Source organism: Pseudochaenichthys georgianus, chromosome 23, assembly GCF_902827115.2.
Source record: "Pseudochaenichthys georgianus chromosome 23, fPseGeo1.2, whole genome shotgun sequence".
Classification (NCBI taxonomy): Eukaryota; Metazoa; Chordata; class Actinopteri; order Perciformes; family Channichthyidae; genus Pseudochaenichthys; species Pseudochaenichthys georgianus.
In genome coordinates this window covers 16,647,949-16,668,660 of record NC_047525.1, presented here as the reverse complement: position 1 = coordinate 16,668,660, position 20,712 = coordinate 16,647,949, and the positions used below count along the sequence as shown (strand labels likewise).

Below are 20,712 nucleotides of genomic sequence, written 5' to 3'. Positions count from 1 at the left end.
GATGCCATATACGTGTACTGTTAAAACACAGAAAAAAACAATTTAAAGGCAACATAACGTTTACATATTTTTACAATTTAACTGAATTTCTACTCTCAGGCTATCTACTAGTTTCACTATGTCACACCTTTAATTTGTTTGGTTTTAATAAAGAAAAATAACTATAGGAATATTTATTTTGTCATTAGTCCAGTAGTGATTGCTAACACAGGGTTTGGGACCCCACCAGGTGTCCCAGGGTAAATTGGAGTCCTGCCAAAATATTACATTTGTGATAATAAAAGAAAACCCATTGTTTGACATTAATGGGATAATGGTAAATGCTACAAAAAAATTGTGTGACAGTAGCACAAGTAAAGAGTCATAAGGTTGGTCACCTTTTAGACTCTCAAGCAATCACAGATGTGCTGCCAATATGGAGGGCCACAGCTGATGAAGTCCGATTTTACCAGGTATTTTGGGATAACTGGGGGGCATTGGCACATTTCAACAGGTGGTACATGTTCTGCATATGTCTTCTGTTATTAGTTTTTCCAGGCTTTCATCTGTGCTTTCCTCCCCCGATTCACACTTCTATTTAAAGACTAACATGTTCGAAAAGCATGCAGTGGGTTTATCTCTTCTACCCAGCCATCAAATAACAATTGAGGAAGTGCCAGTGTACTCATACATGGAAAATGATGTGCACCCATCCTCTAGTAATAACAACCACACCGACCTCAGGAAGATCTACCTTTGTGGTGACATCACTACCATCTCAAGAGGGGTCTTCACTCAGCCGCATTACTGACGACAAGAATAGACACAACTGCCAACAGGTAATCCACTTGTGTTCTTCTCGCGGTTTGTCATTAAGATCCAAGGCTCTTAATATTAGGTCCCAGGCTCCAACAGTGCAACACAATAAAACCGATAAAATAGTGCAAGGAAATAAAATAGAATATAAGTAGTTGGAGTAAGGAGTCATCTCTGACACACACACACAAAACATATTTGTAAGATGCATACATGTGTCAATTTACCTGAGATGGAACCCTAGAATGGCTGAAATAATTCCCTATAGAGTGGCGAAGTCCCTCCCCTTCTGGTAGACCTCCATGGGACCTTATTTCGAAAAAATTATGTATTGAAGTCAATGGAGAGAGAAAGATTATATTTCGATCCCGTTTGAATTGTGCCACGAATTACACATATGATGTTTGTTAATTTAAAAGATAATTTTGCAAGTCAAAAAATAATGTGTTGTAAAACTGTGAAGTAACGCATTTGTTTGTGTGAAACGCTCAATGAACTACATCTCTGGTCTCCCACAACAACACACGTCACCAAGATGGCCGTCACTACTGTCTTGTCAACAAAACAAAACCACTATCACCACAATGAAACACGTCCAGAAGAATGTCATGCAAAGCTGCCTGCCTTTGCTTTGATCTCTCTGAACGGCCTGGTCTTTTTAATGTTTAATGTCAACCATTTGTGCAGATCGCACGAAGTAGAAAAGATCGGCGATCGCCGATGCTAGCATTAGCATTTCTCCCCCGGGCTTAAATTGTGTATTATAGAATGATCACACCGGTGACAGTACTCTTCAAAGGGTTCACGAAATATTACTACTACTCTTACTGTTTAACATGTTGGGTTACTTAATGTTACTTCATATTAAGGCTAATACAAATGACAAGGCTGTAATGCAAACTAACGTGCTAGCTACTAGCTGGGTAGCTAACTTGATCCAGCCACTCCTGGTCCTTTCATCAGACGGGAAGCGAAAGAACGAGCAAGACCCATTGCTGGTATGATAACAACCTGGTACTAAGCACACAGGCATCTTGTTAAAGTTATCTTATCTTAGCCAGCGCCATATAGATAGATTCTATGGCGCTGATGATCTTAGCTATCTCTTGTGGAGGAAAACAATGGTGACATCACTTACGCGACTCTGGGATTTGTAGTCTTTCTAGTTGCGTATTTTTCATAGTCTTATATTTCAACAGTTTTACGACAAACTGTGACTTTTTTGACATGGAAATTATTTTTTATGATTGACAAACATATGTGTAATTCATGGCACAATTCAAACGGGATCGAAAGATACGTTTTCTCTCTCCATTGACTTCAATACATTATTTTTCCGAAATAAGGTCCCATGGACCGGAAGTAGATGGGCGTGACTTCGCCACTCAAGCACCGCCTTCATTTATCAACGTTGTGATTGGACAAGAGATCTTGATTGACAGCTCTATCGCCTTTCCTTATTGGACAGAGTAGCGGACGAACCCGCCCAAGGTTGAAGTTGACGTCACGATAGGAAAAATCGGTTTAAAACGAGGTCACTCGTTCTCTCGGAGTCGCCGGTTGCAACTAAGAGGAGGCGCCATCTTAAGATACTGAAAGAGTGAGTGCAATTATTAATCTAAAAGAAGTGCATATGACATATTACATTTCAATTTATTTATGGAGTATGCATTTAACAAAACCGTCACGTATTTGAGCGTTGTTTTGTTTATGCGACACTTTTTTCTGTTTAGAGAGCTTCAACCTTGGAGCGGTCAAGTTAGCTTAGCATGCGATTTAGCATCAGCTATGCTAGAAAGGGAAGAGAGCCATGCTAAATTACTTGACTTTTAAGATGGCGTTGAGATTTTGACATGCGCCTTACAGAAGCGTGTATTGATGTTAACCTTTATGTACCTGTAGTATTCCCTCTATGTTCATCAATGAGCTAAATTAAGCATTTCCTGTCCGCTAAGCTAACCAGCACGTGATATCCCTCGGTTCAGGTGTCGATATGTTTCCAGTTAAATCTGCCATTAGCTTTAGGAAGCACAGCTAACTTGTAGCTCATTGCAGCTCCGCCAGCAGGCAGGACACCACCATGTACCCCACCGCACTGACGCAGCTGGCCCGGGGCAACCCTTTCAGCTCACCCCTGTTCAACATCCAGAAAGTGGAAGAACCCAAACAGAGCCTCCATGGACAGAGGACCCGCACACTGGCAGCAGCAGCCACCTCTGACGGTAAACCCCGCGTTAGCTGCAATAGCTTAGCCGACCAGATTCGCCCCGATGCGGCCTACTTCTTTGCGTGATTCAGAGTAGCAACTTTTATATAGCATTATTCCCTTTGTGCATGTTGCAGGTTATTGTTGCAACTCTTGTATTGTTAATGTTGAAGGATGTGTTGAGGTTGTTAGCTCATAGGCCTTTGCTGCGTGTGGAGGACAAGGAAGGACAAAGTGGGATCTTGCTTTTGGACTGAAGCAAAGTGTATTTGACGTGTCGTGCAGATAGTGCATGCACTTTTTCAGGGGAGCATCGGTGATTTAAATTGTAAAGTATTCGAGAAATACCTGTGACCCCTGAGCTACATAGCGGTTGACAAGAACAAATTATCCTAGCTTGATATATTTATGACTGGTTGTTAAAACCATACCAAACATAACTTCATAAAATCAACTCTGCCCTTTTAGGTCCACAAGGTTTCTGCTAACAAGTTTCCAATTCCCAACGGGCTTCAGCTCATTCACCTTCACTTGTTTAGGCAGTCAATGGCCAACCATTGTTAAAGGATGCTTTGAAGTTGTGCTCTAAAGGTGCATATATCAAACATTTATTGTTTAAAAGCAACAGCTTGAAGATTGATGTCCATGTACATATGCTCTTTTCTTCATTATTTGTCCATTGTATTAATACGCTTGGCTTTTATCCTAATAGCAATTACTGGTTTATAACAGTGATTCATTTAAATAGTTTTTGTTATGGGCTTTGGGTACAGACTAAATAATTGGTAGTTTAAACCTGTTGCATAAGGGTGAGACTGGTCAAAAAACGTCTTCCTAATACAGCTTTTAGCTTTGTTTGACATCCAGCTTTATTGAAGGCATATAACATAACTCTTAAACCAGTTGATATCTCTAATGTCAGTTCTACACTCAAAGACAATATCATACTTTCCAAACCCTGGGGTGTTCTGTTATTAAAGTTAAACCTGTGTTTCTTCAGAGGGACCAGAGGTTGAGTTCGGCTCTCAGAAGTATTTCCTCCTGTGCGGCTTTGGTGGGATTCTGAGCTGTGGCACCACGCACGCAGCTCTCGTTCCACTCGATCTGATCAAATGCAGATTGCAGGTCTGTCCTTGTGACTCGGTGCCCTGTTTTTTTTAACGTCACGCGTCATACCCCCCCATGGCTGTTTGTCTTTTTGAAAATGCACCAATCTGCATGGAAGAAATGCCGGCGGCCCAAATGTGGTGAAGCTTTTTTTATCATCTTGTATTGATTCCCATGATCCTAATGTGTTGGAGTGATCTTAACATGATTGCATGATTTTGCACCGGTGTTGTACACGAGCAGCCCCCACTGAGTCAACAGTAGAGGAGTTGTGAAGGTCAGGAGTGCCAGACATGAAGGGGAACATGTCATTCTGTATGCAGACTGTACTCTTTAACCTGGTGATCTGAATGCAAAGAGAAATTCATAGAATCCTAATGCAGATATTGCCGTCCACAATTTAAGACAGTGACTGATTAACTTGTTCTCTGGGGTAAATTATGAAAGTCAAAAGGACATTTGATCAGACAGGCATTATGATGCCTGTGTAATCTGCTGTGTTACATATTTATAGATTTATTGGACCATACTGGTGATATGATACTATATAGTAATATAGCCTAATTATATTTTTATAAACTAAGTGAAATCAGTGGCTGCAACAAAGCTAGGAAACAAATCTAGAAACCTTTCGTTTGCTTTAGAAAAGGTAAGCATTCAGTTATTTTGTAGTAAATAAACAAAACACTACTGTGGTCCATGAAAGTTCAAACTGAAATCACTTGTTTTCAATGATTTTAATCAACTTTGGTGTGATTTTAATAAATGGTGGCATGTTAGTGGCAGAGCATCACACAATGGAAGAGTCCTTTCACTGAATCCAACGGTTTCTTATTCTACATTGAAAACTCTTCCATTTTGTGGCTCTGGTTTGGTGTTGATTTTGATCATGTGCTGCATGTTGCATGCATGTGTCCCCCTCCCTTCCACAGACGTCGTGTTTGGCTCCTCAAAGTACTATGCCCTGTGTGGTTTTGGGGGTATCCTGAGCTGCGGGCTCACACACACAGCAATGGTGCCCCTCGACCTTGTCAAGTGTCGCCTGCAGGTTTGTACAGAAACGACACGTAGCAGCAGCTCCTCCCCCCTCAGCCCCATGGCTTCATGTATTTCAGTAAAGCACTAGTTGTGCACAACATTGTTAAACGGTATACATTCACTTATACCATACTTTTGTTGGCATTGCTTAATGCATAGGTCCTAATGACGGATTTTCAAACCATGATATATATTTTTTGCTAATATAGTTTCAAATGTCCAAGCACTTAACACACACAAGTAAAACTGTTATTTGTAACTTGTGTGTTGGTCCATACCAATTACTTCCTATCTTAAACAGCGTCAAACTCCAGATCCAAGAATTGCCCACCATGATGACATGCTTCATCACTTTGGATTCTCTTTCTCAGGTGGACCCAGAAAAGTTCAAGAGCATCGGTAACGGCTTCAGATTGACAGTGAGGGAAGATGGAGTCAGGGGACTGGCAAAGGGCTGGGCCCCCACCTTCATCGGCTACTCCATGCAGGGACTCTGCAAGTTTGGCTTCTATGAAGTGTTTAAGGTGTTCTACAGTGACTTGTTGGGAGAGGTGAGTCCAGATACAGCTTTCAACAACACACACGTCCACTCTGTCAAAGAAGAAACAGATTCTACTTTATTTGTATTTGTGATTCAAAGGACCTATTGTGACAAACCATGGCATTGTATAGTTTATCACCAAATGTATGTTTCATATAAAAAGTTGATACATGTACGTTGATATTTGCTACTTGCACATGCAAAAATATGCTTCCCATATTCTTTAAATAGCTTACGGCTGTTTAGCACCACGTACATGTATTTGAATGTTCTGCTGGGACCCAAAGGTCTGTATCCCCGTCACACATGTACCAGAACTCGCTTATGGTGTGTTTCCACTGCAGGCCTCGCTCGGTTTGGCTAGGCCTTATTAGGCCCGGCTCACTTAATGCTGCGCTTCCATTACAGTTTAGGAACTGGGGTAGTTACTATAGTAACGCAGTGTAGGCGGAGCCGTGACGTCATCTTCAATGAGCGCCCCAGAAAAACAACACAGCCATTAGCTCTTAGCACTCAGAGCTCACAGCTCCTCATATCTGTTCAGAAACTAGACAAAAGTTAAACAAGTACAAACCACAGACTGTCTGTGTCATGGAGAATACAGTCACTGGTTTATTTATGTCTGTATGGGCCGTTGTTGTGAGTGTGGACGGTCGGAGCATATATAACGTTAGCTTAGCCAAGCTCCATTTAGAAAACACGCATTTTAAAAGGGTTTTTCGCCTGCCGTCTGTCTGCAGACTTGTCAAAGCATTAATTCATGGTTTTTACTAACCGGTATCAGTATGTTGTTACTTCGGCATTATTTTTAAACGTGTATTACAATTAAATCATGGTCAAATATGTTCTTGTTGTAGTTGTAGCCCCCTTGCCAGCTATTCTCTCTCTAGTTTAGCATACTCAGCCTGGTTGTTCCTGGCCCTAGAACCACGATTTTATGGGGCCAGAAAAACTGTGAATTAGGAGCCGGTACTAGGCCAAGTGGAAACGCAACCACAAACGGGCCACGCTTAAAGCGAGCTACCCGCTGCAGTGGAAATGCGCCATCAGTGTATCATGAGGCTTTGGTCAACACGCTCCTTAGATCCACCTCTGGAGGGGCTCTGAACGGAGCCCCTCGGCAGCTTTCTGGCTGTACAGTTGGAGGTGCTTGAGTCATTGGCGTGTGAGAACAGTCTACCTGTCCCCCAGCCCAACTGCAGCACTGGCAGCCCTGTCCTCTACAGACAGGGAGCCCCCAGTGACGCTTGCCTGGTGGACGGACACTCTGCTCATCTTAAACTAGATTAATGATATTCTTTAGTTGTTTGAATAAAATGTATGTATAAAGTACACCATGTTAAGTAGATTGGTATATTAAAGAGTGTTCTGTATACTAGTGTTTGATACCCCTCTCCATACCGCATGACAAAAAGCCTGTTAAATGATTAAATGGAATAAGTTCCAAGGTAGCAAGACGGTGGCTGTTGGTGTATTTAGCTGCTACAAGGACATGTCACCCAAAAAATTTGAGTATTTACTTTTTGTGGCATTCTTCTTTTTTGCTGCGCTTTTGTGAAGGATGGGAATTTTGCAGGGTGTCTGTCTCCTGATCTGTCTGGCCATTATTTTTGTGTTCACACCAAACAGGAGAACACCTACCTGTGGAGGACATCACTGTACCTGGCGGCCTCAGCCAGCGCAGAGTTCTTTGCAGACATTGCTCTGGCTCCCATGGAGGCTGTTAAAGTTCGTATTCAAACCAAGCCAGGCTACGCCAACACCCTCAGAGAGTGTGTCCCCAAGATGTACGCAGAGGAGGGCGTCTGGGCGTAAGTGCACCAACTTCTTCTCCGCAATCCATTTTGTTATCAGTCACTGTCAGTGAGGTTGAATGGCTGCCAAGTTATTCCAATATAGGGTGTTTTATTAGGGCTTTAATTATTGACAAATCGATTTGTGATGACAACACGCTCCTTAGATCCACCTCTGGAGGGGCTCTGAACGGAGCCCCTCGGCAGCTTTCTGGCTGTACAGTTGGAGGTGCTTGAGTCATTGGCGTGTGAGAACAGTCTACCTGTCCCCCAGCCCAACTGCAGCACTGGCAGCCCTGTCCTCTACAGACGGGGAGCCCCCAGTGATGCTTGCCTGGTGGACGGACACTCTTTATTGTTTCTGCACAAAACTAGAAAGCATTCATATGTGTGTGGTTATTTTGAATATCAACATGTAAATCAGGGTTAGGGAGCCTGACTGAAAAACTGTTAAATGTAAACTGTTCAGTTTGTCTCTGTGGAAAAGAGGTGAGTAAAAAGTGAACAAATCTGAAAGATTTGCACTTAAACTGTTTCCAGATTTATAAACATTCACTTGCCAAATAAACAGTTTTTAATCTTTTGAACAAACTGAAGGTATAATACTCTTCAGGAGTATTTGTGATTAAGCCACAATACTGTGCTGGTAACACAGGTGCAACATGTGTAGAATAAAATAAAAACCTTAAAAGCTAGTAATTGAAAAAGCACAGATTTGGGGAGCATGGCGCCGTAGTTTCTCAAAGCTAAGCCCTGTACAAAAGACATTAAAGTAATTACATCGGATGAGATTTTGTAACTTAATCATATGTCATCCTGCCAGCTAAAAAAAACGAGTAATGGTGAACCATCCAATCACTGCAGTGTACCTGTGAATGTTCTCGAATATCAGTCATTGTTTTCCTTTCTGCTGAACCAGACAAACTCAACACGTATGGGTTTGAACCGCAAGGAGAATTCACCGATCACATGTTAACACAGTTTGTCACACATCTCCCATTTCCTATAGTTTCTATAAGGGTGTGGTTCCCCTCTGGATGAGGCAGATCCCCTACACCATGATGAAGTTCTCCTGCTTCGAGCGCACCGTGGAGTTGCTCTACAAGCACGCTGTCCCCAAGCCCCGTAGCGAGTGCACCAAATCTGAACAGCTGGTGGTCACCTTCGTTGCCGGTTATATTGGTGAGTGGCGCATCACAAACCATCCTAATGCTTTGTAAGCTAGAAAAACCAAATGTCTGTCTAGTTAATGAAACGTAACAAATAAGTTGCTTCAAACTATTTTTGGGTATATAAGAATATTTTGACTTGAATTGCTAGGTATTTACATTGATATCAGTCTTGTATAATTCTAGTACATTGATAGTGCAGCTGATCTACAGACTGTTCTCTGATGTGTGTTTCTGTTTGCTCTGTGCAGCTGGTGTGTTCTGTGCCATCGTGTCCCATCCTGCTGACTCTGTGGTGTCTGTACTGAACAAGGAGTCAGGCAGCACCGCTACCCAGGTCCTCAAGAAGCTGGGACCCAAAGGTCTGTATCCCTGTCACACATGTACCAGAACTAGCTTAGTGTATCATGAGGCTTTGGTCAACACGCTCCTTAGATCCACCTCTGGGGGGGCTCTGAACGGAGCCCCTCGGCAGCTTTCTGGCTGTACAGTTGGAGGTGCTTGAGTCATTGGCGTGTGAGAACAGTCTACCTGTCCCCCAGCCCAACTGCAGCACTGGCAGCCCTGTCCTCTACAGACAGGGAGCCCCCAGTGATGCTTGCCTGGTGGACGGACACTCTGCTCATCTTAAACTAGATGAATGAAATGCTTTGTTTAAATAAAATGTATGTATAAAGTACACTTGTTTAGTATATTGGTATATTAAATAGTATTCTGTATATCAGTGTTTAGATACTCGTCTCCATCCAGCATGATGTATGGATATATCAATCTGATATTGAGTGTGTGTGTCTCCAGGTGTGTGGAAGGGTCTGGTTGCCCGTATCATCATGATCGGTACTCTGACCGCCCTGCAGTGGTTCATCTACGACTCCGTCAAGGTCTACTTCCGCCTGCCCCGTCCCGCCCCCCCGGAGATGCCAGAGTCTCTGAAGATGAAGCTCGGCCTCACAGAGTAACCCCCCCCACTGTATTCCTCCACTGAGCCGCAGGTGACACATCTAAACCCCCCTGCCCAACTTCCACAGTGCACACAGCAGTTTTCTATATTTATGTTTCCCGCCTGCTGCTCTGCACAGGGCTGCTAATAATGTATATTTAAAAACAGAAATCAACAAGGAGAAGATGGAACTGTCGCTCCTGACTTACCGTGAGTCGGACGGACACAATCCTCTGTCGAAACACCATCTGGTTTTATCAATTCCTGTCATTAGAAGATTGTTGACATTCTAATAAAAGAATTTAATTCCCTCGAAAACCCTTGGCTGTCTTTCTTCTTTTCTACGCAAATGTGTGGCATAAATTAGTGTTCCGTCGAATAACAAACCTTTTTATGGAATAATTAAGGTTGTACAACTGTTTTAATTAAATATTTTTTAGTCTACCCAGGGCCGCCCCTGGCCAACTTGGGGCCCCAAGCGACATTGTGAGATGAGGCCCCCTCCCAACCGACAGGAGTGGGAAAAAAATGTTTTGGAAACAAAGTAGGCTACTTTGCAAATATAATTCCTGTTTATTATTATTATCAACACTTTTTTATGCAGTGAGGTAAATGGTTGTGCATGCATGTCGTTCAGTATGCGCTTACAGGTGAATACGTCTGCATTTCCTGCCAAATACTAGCCTCAAAAAGATTAAAATATAATTAATGCAAATCTACAACTTCTACTAATAATAATCATCAATTCAATAATATAAATACTATATTATTTTATTATAATATAGTTGTATAGTCAAGACAAAACATGCTCAAAAACTGATATTTCTTAAATCTGTGTTCAAACGTAGTTCCCTCTGTCAGCAATGTATCAACAACTACACACACATTTCTCTGTGTTGTGGTTGACATGATGACTGTTAAGGGGAGAGGCTGAGCATCACCATGAAATGTGCAAATTGACATAAAAATGAATATATGGGGAAAAAATGCTCCGTGTTTTTTAGGCTGTAAACTTTAACTGTTATGTAAGCCAACTAGACAGACAGTCTATCACTCTTCCTCCTGTACATTAGCAGATAAAAGGCATCACATACTTGAATGAATGGTAAATAAAGAATGCTGGAAATAACTGCATTAGCCTATATGCTCTGCAGAGACTGCCTTCTTCATGTCGTAAATTATAGCTGATGTTTTAATATGGCAATTGGCAATTTGACTTATACAACATTCGCAAGTTGTACATTTGACAATAACCCACCTTCGAGTGATGCTCTAGTTTCTTCAAGTTTTGTTTTTTTCCCCTCTTGCTTGCGCCGGACTGAAACTTCTTTTCACCGACATCTCTTCACCTGCACTAGTGGCCGTATCAAAGCCGTGATTGGTCAGATGTCGGGTTATAGACGTGCTCTCCTTGTCACCTCTCACTCTCGCGTGTCAGCCGGGGGTGCGCAGAGAACTGCGCACAGCAGCTGAGGCCCTCTGGGCGGGGCCCCATGCAGCCTGCGTGATTGGCCTGTAGGGAGGGGCGGCCAGTACCACAAATATTCTATGGCCTTTCTTCATTTGCATGGAAATGCTACCATCAAGCCTGCCCCATTTTCATTCAGTTTCAAAATGCAATGTGTGCATCATTGGGGTCTAAGACACTTGGAGCACATTTCCTTTAACACATTTGCGATGCTTATCCTTTTCTTTGAAATCCAGCAGTTTTTCCTTGTTTTCAAAGCTTGCCATCTTCTAATATCTGCATTTTACATTGTGTGAATGTATGAACACATTCCAAGGGTGTATGCTCTGGTCATTTAAGTGGACATTTGGGTAATGAGATTTCTTAAGTGTCACATTGTAATTCTTACATTGGCATAACTTTGTTAAATATCACGCAAACTGCAGTGACAATATGCTGCTTAGAGCGCCTCTTGTATTGTTTTCTACCACTAGAGTGCACACTAACACCACTGTTTACTGGTTGAACATGTAGTGTTCATATCATTTCACAAGGGGGCAATATTTAAAAAGCTGTCCTGCATTCATTATCTCACTATGTCTAGACTAATCAGTCGGTACAGAAATAAAATAAAAAATGTCTTAACTTCCACAACTAAATTCCAGTAATTGTTTTGATTTACATTCAATTTATCTTCCGGTTTATATTTAAAACTGCCTATCCCTATGAGGCTGTTAGTCAGTGGAGGTCTTGGTAATATCTAATGGATAGAGGGTCATCCTAAAAACAGCGCACTGTATTTTAGACTGGGTTAGATGGTGTGTGTGTGCGTGCGTGCGTGCGTGCGTGCGTGCGTGCGTGCGTGCGTGCGTGCGTGGGCTAGAAAGGCCGTTGGGTGAGGAGAGGATTAGATGGCTAGTGAAGGAAGGCGGGGTTTACAGGCTCACACAAAGAGTGAGGCACACTGATGTGTGTGCAAATGTAGGGGTCCGACACTCCCGTGTACTAAATACAGAGCTTTCCAGAGAAGCGATAGGCTTGATCAGCAGTGTGTGAACTCATTTAGCAAAATCTCAGCCGAAGTGTTCAAGCTGTCCAACTGTTGTTTGGGAACAGTTCTGAAAGTAGCCAGCTAACATAACGGGTAGCAATTGTTTAATATGTGTGTATTGGAAATTCAAATAATTAAAAATGTATTTCCCAAATGTGTGGTGCAACGTGGAACTATTCTTTTAACAAGCTGCGTAGCACTGCAGTCAGCTCTGGTGTGGGTTGCCATATATCATCTGAGTACATTTGAATATGTTCCTTTCAAAAACAAAGTAAAAAGATATATTATGCAGTCAGGTAAGCATTATATTTGACCCTCCTGTGACCTCAAATGTGTACTTTAAAGCAAGGTCACCAACAGTGAGAATGCACACTGTGAGACTATAGGCTGTCATAGACAAAATCACAGGTCAGATTACATAATGAAGGGTTGGCTGTCGTATGTGTACTGTGACAACCCTGTGGTTGTCCACCAGTTGGTGCTGCTGTAACCTGTTTCTTGTAACCAGCAGTGATGGGACCCACCTGTGGCACTTGATTCCAGTAGATAAGAGGGCTGCAGAACAGGCTCTGGCTCTCTCTCAGCTGCCCTCCTCGGTGCAGCAGGACACCGCTCCTCTGTTCTGTTTTATTGTTGGTTGTAACCACTGTGTTGGCTTAAATGATTGTTTTGGGCAACTCCGGTGTGGAACTGTTGTCCTTATGGTACAAGCAGAGCCAGCTTGTAACATATGGGGGCTCGTCCGATCCAAGAACCAGGTGATAGTTGTTTACTTGATTGTTTGCCTTGATTGTGTAGACAGTTTGTTCCTGGTGTGGGGCATTAAGGAGTAGCTTTGGAATTACCTTTCCTGATAGGTATAAGCAACATCTCCTTCAGGGGAGCTTGTTGGTTTGTTATTTTTGTGCATAAACATGATTCGACATTTTTTTGTCATGGGTACACGTCCGTGGCTGTCTTGGTGAGTAACAGCTTCGCTGGGGCTTTACCAGGTCATTGGGTAAGTGTTTAAAACACCTGTCGTGGCATGCATGAAGACTAGGGTGAGACAAGATAGCTAGTATTGGGTGGCAGTTAGCTAGGGGAGAGGTATTCCAGAGTGAAAAAAAAAAAAAATTGTTTAGGTGTCTTTGCACCGGGTTCAAGGGAGTTTGCATAATCATGGCTACATCGACAGATTTTGTGAAGTGTCCCAGTGTGGAACTACTTGAAAAATGTACTAAAGAGCAACTGTTAAAAATTGCAGAGCATTTTGAGGTAGACGTTGCAAAGCAGGGTCGTAAAGACACCATAGTGACTATATGTTACAGGCCCAATTGATACTGCAAGCAGTTCTGCCAGCAGTGGCTGTCGATGATGGCTCCGAGGAGGAGTTGGCTGAGAAGGCAGCTATAAATCCAGAGCGGCAGAGAAGTGCAGGTTTTTCTTTGTTTGACTTTGATGAAATGACATTTGAACAGAGAAAGGAAATAATGCTGCTGCAGTACCAACAAGACAGTGAACGTGAGGAACGAGCAAGTGCTCGTGAGGACCGGGCTAGAGGTCGTGAACAGGAAACTGAGATGGAGCGTTTAAGGTTAACTACAGTGGTGCGGGAAGCTGAATTGCAACAAGAGCGTTACAAGTTGGACCTCATCCAAGAGGGTAAGCTTTCTTCTGGGGTGTCCCAGCTACTTTTGATGTAGCTTATAACTTGAGGTTGTTACCGAAATTCGAGGAGAAGACTGTAGATTCTTTTTTTGGACTTTTTGAGCGACTTAGCCAAAGACGACAGTGGTCTGATTCAGAGAAAACATTGCTGTTACAGTGTGTGTTAACTGGTAGGGCTCAAGAAGCATTTTCTGCATTAAGTATGGCTGACAGTGAAGATTACTTAAGGGTAAAGACTGCAGTGCTAAAAGCTTATGAGTTGGTGCCTGAGGCCTACCTTCAGGAAGCTAAGGAAGTCAGAAGGACAGACCTATGTGGAACTTGTTCGGGAGCTGACGATGAAATTTAATCGGTGGGTCACGGCTTCCGAAGTAGTCAATCTTAATGATTTGAGGGAACTGTTCCTTCTTGAACAATTCAAAGATATCCTTCCAGAACGCGTTGCTACGTACCTGAATGAGCATAAGGTTAAAAATGCAACAGACGCCGGGGTGTTAGCTGATGATTACACGTTAACACACAAGATTCATTCAGGGGAGAGATTTGACTGGGGAGCAGAAATAACTGGTCTGGTGACCCCAGATGTAAAGTAGATCGAAGTACTTGCTACTTTTGTTTGGGTAAAGGACACCAGAAAAAGGAATGCCCAGTACTTGCAAAAACCAAGGGACTCCAAAATGTTCAGTTTCCCAGGCCTGTTGCCCTTGCAGCTTTTCCCCACAAGGTTGCTAGGGATGACGCTATAGCTGCGGTTAAACTCTAGACTACCCCACAACCAGTTGCTGCTGCGGTTTCTAACTACGGACCAGCCCTGGAAGGGGTGAAACCTCGCCCCTCCCAGTTGGCAGATGAAATTGATCCAGGGTATGCCCCTTTCATACGAGAGGGTTATGTGTCTTTGCAAGGAAGTGAAAACAAATTCCTTGTCAAGATACTGAGAGACACAGGTGCTATCGATTCATACATAACTGAGGGTGTTCTTCCATTTTCCTCGGTAACGGACACTGGAAGTGGGGTATTGTTCAAGGGAATGGGGATGCAGTTGTTGTCTGCTCCAAAGCATCGGTTGGTGTTGTCCTGTGATTTACGGCAGGGTGAGGTTGCCATGGGAGTCCGGCCATCTTTGCCTGTTCCGGGAGTGGCAGTCATCCTCGGAAATGATTTGGCTGGTGGCAGAGTGTGGCCTGATGTGCCTCTTTCACCAGTGGTGTCCTCTAAGCCAGTGAGGGGCGAGCTTGCTGACCCTGAGAAGAAGCTGACAAAGGTAGTTCCAGCTTGTGCAGTAACACGAGCCCAGACCTATAAAGCACAAGATAAAAAAGTAATTTCTGAGAATATTGTTTTGGCGCTACCTGTTGTTCCATTGTCTGTCTCTCGTAGTGAATTGGCAGAGCAGCAGCAGGAGGATCCAACTTTGCAGGAGCTTTTGTCCCAGGTTCACCCCAGTTTACCAGTCCCACTGAGGACAGTCATCATCAGTCATTCACCTGCGGCGTGCATCTCTGGAACCAGTAAGGTGTACTCCAAGCAGCTCTGCCGGAAGTGTCAGGTTGGGTTTAACCCCTACCGGGTGGAGCCCATCCTCTGCAAGGACTGCTCTCAGACTACCTGCAACTGTGAGAAGAAGCTGCGGCACATTAACATGAAGAGTCCTCACCGCCAGGACCTGTGTTGTCGTTGAAAGGGCTCGAGGTTATCCTGCGACGCCACCTACAGCTTCAAATACCTCGTCTGAGCAGCTTCGGGTTTGGAAGCTCCCATTCCTCAGCAGACATTCAGTACATGCCACAAATGGAAGTTGACTCTCGTAACGGACTTTAAGATCTTCATATATTCTCCTACCAGCGAGTAGATGGAGATCTTTTGGTGGTTTATTTGAAGCAATCTCAAAAAATCTTTGTTTCGAAAAATTAAATAAATGTATGTTTCATGTAGTAGCTGTAAGTATAAGCTCTGTTATTGGTTTGGCTGTTTCAGTGTCTTGGGGACACTTCTTTTATGGGGGGGGGGGGGACACAACCCTGTGGTTGTCCACCAGTTGGTGCTGCTGTAACCTGTGTTTCTTGTAACCAGCAGTGATGGGACCCACCTGTGGCACTTGATTCCAGTAGATAAGAGGGCTGCAGAACAGGCTCTGGCTCTCTCTCAGCTGCCCTGCTCGGTGCAGCAGGACACCGCTCCTCTGTTCTGTTTTATTGTTGGTTGTAACCACTGTGTTGGCTTAAATGATTGATTTGGGCAACTCCGGTGTGGAACTGTTGTCCTTATGGTACAAGCAGAGCCAGCTTGTAACAGTACTAAAAGGTAGATTACAACAAGTCAGTCATTGCAGTTAATACTGCAAATATGGATATGAAATGGACCGTGTGCGCCAATGTTCACACTTTGACCGACATTATGAAAGGTTGGCCTGCTGACCTGCAGAGACCACCAATCATAAATCAGGAGGTGGACAAAAGCAGCAATTGTGTTTGTCAGCCAGGGATTACATTTTGCAGGCTGAGGGGCCAAGAAGAACAATTCCCTCACTATTTACTACCATTTATTTTAAAACCTGGAATTTTTAGTTAATAGCTCAGTACAATCTTCTTTAGTTATTGCACCCTGAAAATGATATCGAGTTCAACTACTATGGGGCCACATTGCAAAAATGAAAGTTCCTAAGTATTACCACTAGTGCGAAATCGCCCATTTGGTTTTAAATGTGTAGAAGTTGCTGAAATATTCTATTTATACTTATGTTATCACATTAGTTTAAAAAAACGGTGCTCGTTCAGAAACGAAATAACTGATCTGACGAGCTGCATCAATATTTTCAGTTAGTGCCGTGAGCTCAGTATGTTAGCACAGTAACGCTTGATGGCTCAGCCTTATCGTTATAGCTCACGGCAACAGTAGGCCTTAGGTACAGTAAATCCACATATAATGATATAACTATGATTTCAATTGTGGTTATTTGTTAATGGTTTTGGTCAGGGACAGGCTTCAACCATGAACTGTTATAGGTCAGGGCACGGGACCAGAACAGTAATGGTATCTAACCCAAACATGGACCACTGGCTAATTATAGAGCTTAAATGCTACTAGGGATGGGGTTTGCCATGAAAAGCAGCTGGATTCATAATAATCCCTGGTCCTTTAGTAGCCAGCTGTAGCTGCTGCCTGCTCTAAATGTTATGCAACTAAATCTAGTCACGGCAACACGTCACATGACCTATATTTTACACCTCATTGCCTGACTAATGCTCTACTGTTTATTTGCTGTGGAAGTACAATTTAGTTGCTTATCTTTGTCATCAAAACTGTCAGCTGAAATGACATGGAATGCATCTACAGTATTTGCATCTGTTGGTTTTAATTACACACATTTGTATGCATTGAGACAACCTCAATCTGCTCCATGCTACAAAGTGTGGTCCGAACACGTAAGATAAAAGTGTTTGTCTAGGCTTTTTCCTCGTACATAGTCAGAAGCAGGATTCGCTTGGTAAAAAATACAATGCCCCATTATGGTAGCTGCTAAAAAGTGAATTCACTCATGACTATAATACCCTGAAAAATAGAGATTGTTGTTAGAATTACATTAGTTGTGGCTTGGAAGCGAGCAAAAATCCTATTGTAAAAGCATTAGAGCTGGAGGTTCATGGGGGTCGTGGATGTGTAATATGGCAACGTGTGATGGAAACGGAGGTGGAATGAGACCTGATGAAGCCTGCCTCTCCCTGGTGGAGCCTACAGTTCCATCAGCAGTGAGAAATGCTGGAGATGGGGCCCTAAAAAGACCCCAGGTAATGTTGAAGCTGTGTTGAAGTCCGTAGCACGAGAACGATGCTAACGGAGCAAATCTGGACTACACATATTTACGGGTTATCACTAAATGTGTCAATTACTGCTGTGGTGAGACACAGAGCAGATGTGAAATTCAACCTTCATATTCCTCAGTGCTGATGTTTTATTCAATGACACAGCGATGACATTACAAACACATAAATGGAATCCATTTCCCATGACCCCTTGCAACCTCACCCTGGCAGGCGCAAACACACGCATCTAGGTGCATCCTGTTGAAAAAAAGACAGCACTATGTTTCCTGTGCACAACCTGCCTATTTTACGAGTAAATCAAATGGATTTAATGACAGCTGCGGTACATCCAAAGTGTGTGTGTGAGGGATTGCTGTGACCCGGGCCACTCAAAGACACATTAGGTGATGCAGGTAATACTGCTCCCTCCACATGCGATACATTATGCCACACACACACACACACACACACACACACACACACACACACACACACACACACACACACACACACACACACACACACACACACACACACACACACACACACACACACACACACACACACACACACACACACACACACACACACACACACCACTTCAGGGGACATTACATTGACTTACATGCATTTCCTGGAGACTTATCCTAACCTTAACCATAACCAACACATGCCTAACCCTAACCCTTAACCTTAACCTTACCCTCACCCTAAACCTAACCAAGTCTTCACCCTAAAATTAATGATTCCCCTTATGGGGACCTCCATTTTGTCCCCATAAGGGAGGCGAGTCCCCACACGTGACTGTGTAGACAGATTTAGGTCCCCACAAGTATAGTAATGCTAGGCCACACACACACACACACACACACACACACACACACACACACACACACACACACACACACACACACACACACACACACACACAACACACACACACACACACACACACACACACACACACACACACACACACACACACACAATGGCCCCTCGGTGCAGCTGGGTGGGGGCCTTTAAGCCCCATCCTCACCCTGTTGGAGAAAGAGAAAGGCACAACGGCTACATCCTATTGGCTGCCAGCCTGTGTCACCACCACCACCATCATCATCATGTGACATGCAGCATCAGCAGAGAACAGCATGTTCACATGGATTTATCAGCAACTATTCCTTTAGTTATAGTGCACATTTATCATCTTTAAAAACGTAAAGTATACACAGTTAAAGGAGGCAACATGGCCACTCTTAGTGTTATATTATTATATATTACAATTTGTGTCGTTTGTCAGGATGTGAAAATACATTAGAGAACAGTATTAATTTTGCTGTAAATATAAAGTAGAACATTTCCCTCTGAAATGTGTTACACTCCATTACTGCCGGGCGTCAGTATCATACACAAAAACACTAAAAACTCAATAAAATGTATAATTAAATAGTTTTTTGCTGCTCCAGCTGAGAAGGAAGAAATGCTGTCCTCAATTTATCAGTTCTACATACATGAGCAGCTTTAACAATATGTTGGCATTTACACCTAAAACATTTATGAATTAAGGTTTATATTTTGGGTGGATTTCTTTTGAATGAGCTTTCATGCATGGATGCTTTCAGGTTTAAAAGGATGATCTACACCCTTTTCTGATGGTAGCTGTGCCTCTACCTGACTAAGGAGTAAATTCTTCAATGGCGGTGGTGGCGAAGTCTATAGGGACTTGGCTTGGCAACTGGAATGTCACCTGTTCAAGTCCCGGCAAGACCAAGTGCTACCGAGGTGTCCCTGAGCAAGGCACCGTTCCCCACACTGCTCCCCGGGCGCTGTTCAAAATGGCTGCCCACTGCTCCTAACACTAGGATGGGTCAAATGCAGAGAAACAATTTCCCCACGGGGATTAATAAAGTATATCAATCAATCAATCAAAAAAAAAAAAATAGATATAAGACAAGAGTTACAGTTTAAAATGCTAACACCCGTCTTCCTTTCTTTATTGCAGACATGCTAATAGTAATCTCCCGCAGACTGACTTCAGCTCTGCTCCCCTCCTCACATGTGAACGCATCAAGGTCACACACCCCCCCCCCCCCCCCTTCCTCCTCCTCCTCCTTCTCCTCCTCCTCCTCCTCCTCACTGCAACCCGGTTAACTCCACTAGCCATCTCCCCACCTCTCTGACCAGATAACGGATAACAGACTGTAAAAACGTAAGTATTCTCATTATTTTATAAATATATATAATCGTTGTGGGGTCCGGTGCCTGCGTCACAGGGTCGCGTGCTTCACTCTCCAGCAGCAATGGATGCTCACAGTTGAAATACCGGCTTCAGGGAACTATTTTCAATGCATGCGATGTTAACCGAAATGTAAAGTAACAATTTCAAACACGATGCAAGGAAAGTTTCATCATTATTTTGCGTCGGACTGTTATTATTATTTTTTAATAATTTCCCTTCTTGCCTTATGTGGACGCCTCTAATGCAATTTTAATATCAAGTGTTCGGAGTGCATTTAATGTGCTGTAGCCAGCTCTCATTGATCTCGACCTGTAATATAATACTTAAAAACACATTATTGAGATTGAGTTTTACATTCCATCACGTTAACGATGACGTAGGCTATTTGCGATCACATTGCCTGCAGCCGCGCTGTGCACCTGACTTTTTACAGGGTTGATAGTCCTGTATTTGTATTTAAATATTACAATGACTGGAAGCACCATCGCAGAGAACTCACAATGAGCTTGAACTCTTTCCCTCTCGGATTCAGTATTATATAACACTGTATTCATTATATTTGAAGCTTTCGTTCAAACGGATAGGCTACAGTCTACTCACTTTCACCAAAATCGAGGGCCGAGGCCAGACTGTAACTCAACCCCAATTACGCTAAAATTACAGTAAATAAAGGAACAAACCGGCATGTACATTACTAAAATGAATATATAACGGGCTGTGTTGGCAGAACTCATTCACCCAGCAATACAGCTGGTGACCCGATTATGCAAGTGATTTCTTTGGAGGCTTAAATGAGGCATTGTGTGGTTCAGTAGCTCTATTGTCTCTCCAATAAGTGCCGGATTGCTGGACAGCCCAAACAAAGAGCCACGAGGTGTTTTAGACCCACCAACCAACACCCCTTGTTCCTCTTTTTCAAGTGTCATCCTTGATAAAATC

At 43.2% G+C, this 20,712-nt stretch overlaps 1 protein-coding gene and 3 non-coding genes across 6 annotated transcripts; all 4 read left to right on the top strand.

Annotated features, from left to right (window-relative positions):
- Nucleotides 1-2,304: 2,304 nt before the first annotated feature.
- On the top strand, nt 2,305-9,907 carry slc25a3a (solute carrier family 25 member 3a). 3 transcript variants are annotated; one of them, XM_034112567.1, is made up of 8 exons: nt 2,305-2,395; nt 2,863-3,017; nt 4,002-4,126; nt 5,518-5,697; nt 7,317-7,498; nt 8,490-8,662; nt 8,901-9,011; nt 9,448-9,907. In XM_034112567.1, exons 2-8 carry the CDS (start codon nt 2,876-2,878, stop codon nt 9,606-9,608), a joined length of 1,074 nt encoding a protein of 357 aa, XP_033968458.1. In that variant the 5' UTR covers nt 2,305-2,395; nt 2,863-2,875; the 3' UTR covers nt 9,609-9,907. The 3 variants fall into 3 exon arrangements, with proteins under 3 accessions (XP_033968458.1, XP_033968459.1, XP_033968456.1); XM_034112568.1 differs by lacking the exon at nt 4,002-4,126 and adding an exon at nt 5,041-5,156 and having other exon boundaries at nt 2,851-3,017; XM_034112565.1 differs by having other exon boundaries at nt 2,851-3,017.
- LOC117439394 (small nucleolar RNA SNORA53) lies at nt 6,758-6,954 on the top strand. The gene has a single exon (XR_004551153.1). It is a non-coding gene; the product is annotated as a small nucleolar RNA SNORA53 (small nucleolar RNA).
- On the top strand, nt 7,634-7,830 carry LOC117439393 (small nucleolar RNA SNORA53). Its single transcript, XR_004551152.1, has one exon. It is a non-coding gene; the product is annotated as a small nucleolar RNA SNORA53 (small nucleolar RNA).
- Nucleotides 9,071-9,267, top strand: LOC117439392 (small nucleolar RNA SNORA53). Its single transcript, XR_004551151.1, has one exon. It is a non-coding gene; the product is annotated as a small nucleolar RNA SNORA53 (small nucleolar RNA).
- Nucleotides 9,908-20,712: the final 10,805 nt, after the last annotated feature.

Bases quoted from the DNA above. Each gene is read 5' to 3' on its own strand.
- slc25a3a (XM_034112567.1), top strand. From the start codon at position 2,876: ATGTACCCCACCGCACTGACGCAGCTGGCCCGGGGCAACCCTTTCAGC. The intron at 4,127-5,517 runs GTCTGTCCTTGT...TCTCTTTCTCAG, and splicing joins TGATCAAATGCAGATTGCAG to GTGGACCCAGAAAAGTTCAA. The intron at 5,698-7,316 runs GTGAGTCCAGAT...CACACCAAACAG, and splicing joins ACAGTGACTTGTTGGGAGAG to GAGAACACCTACCTGTGGAG.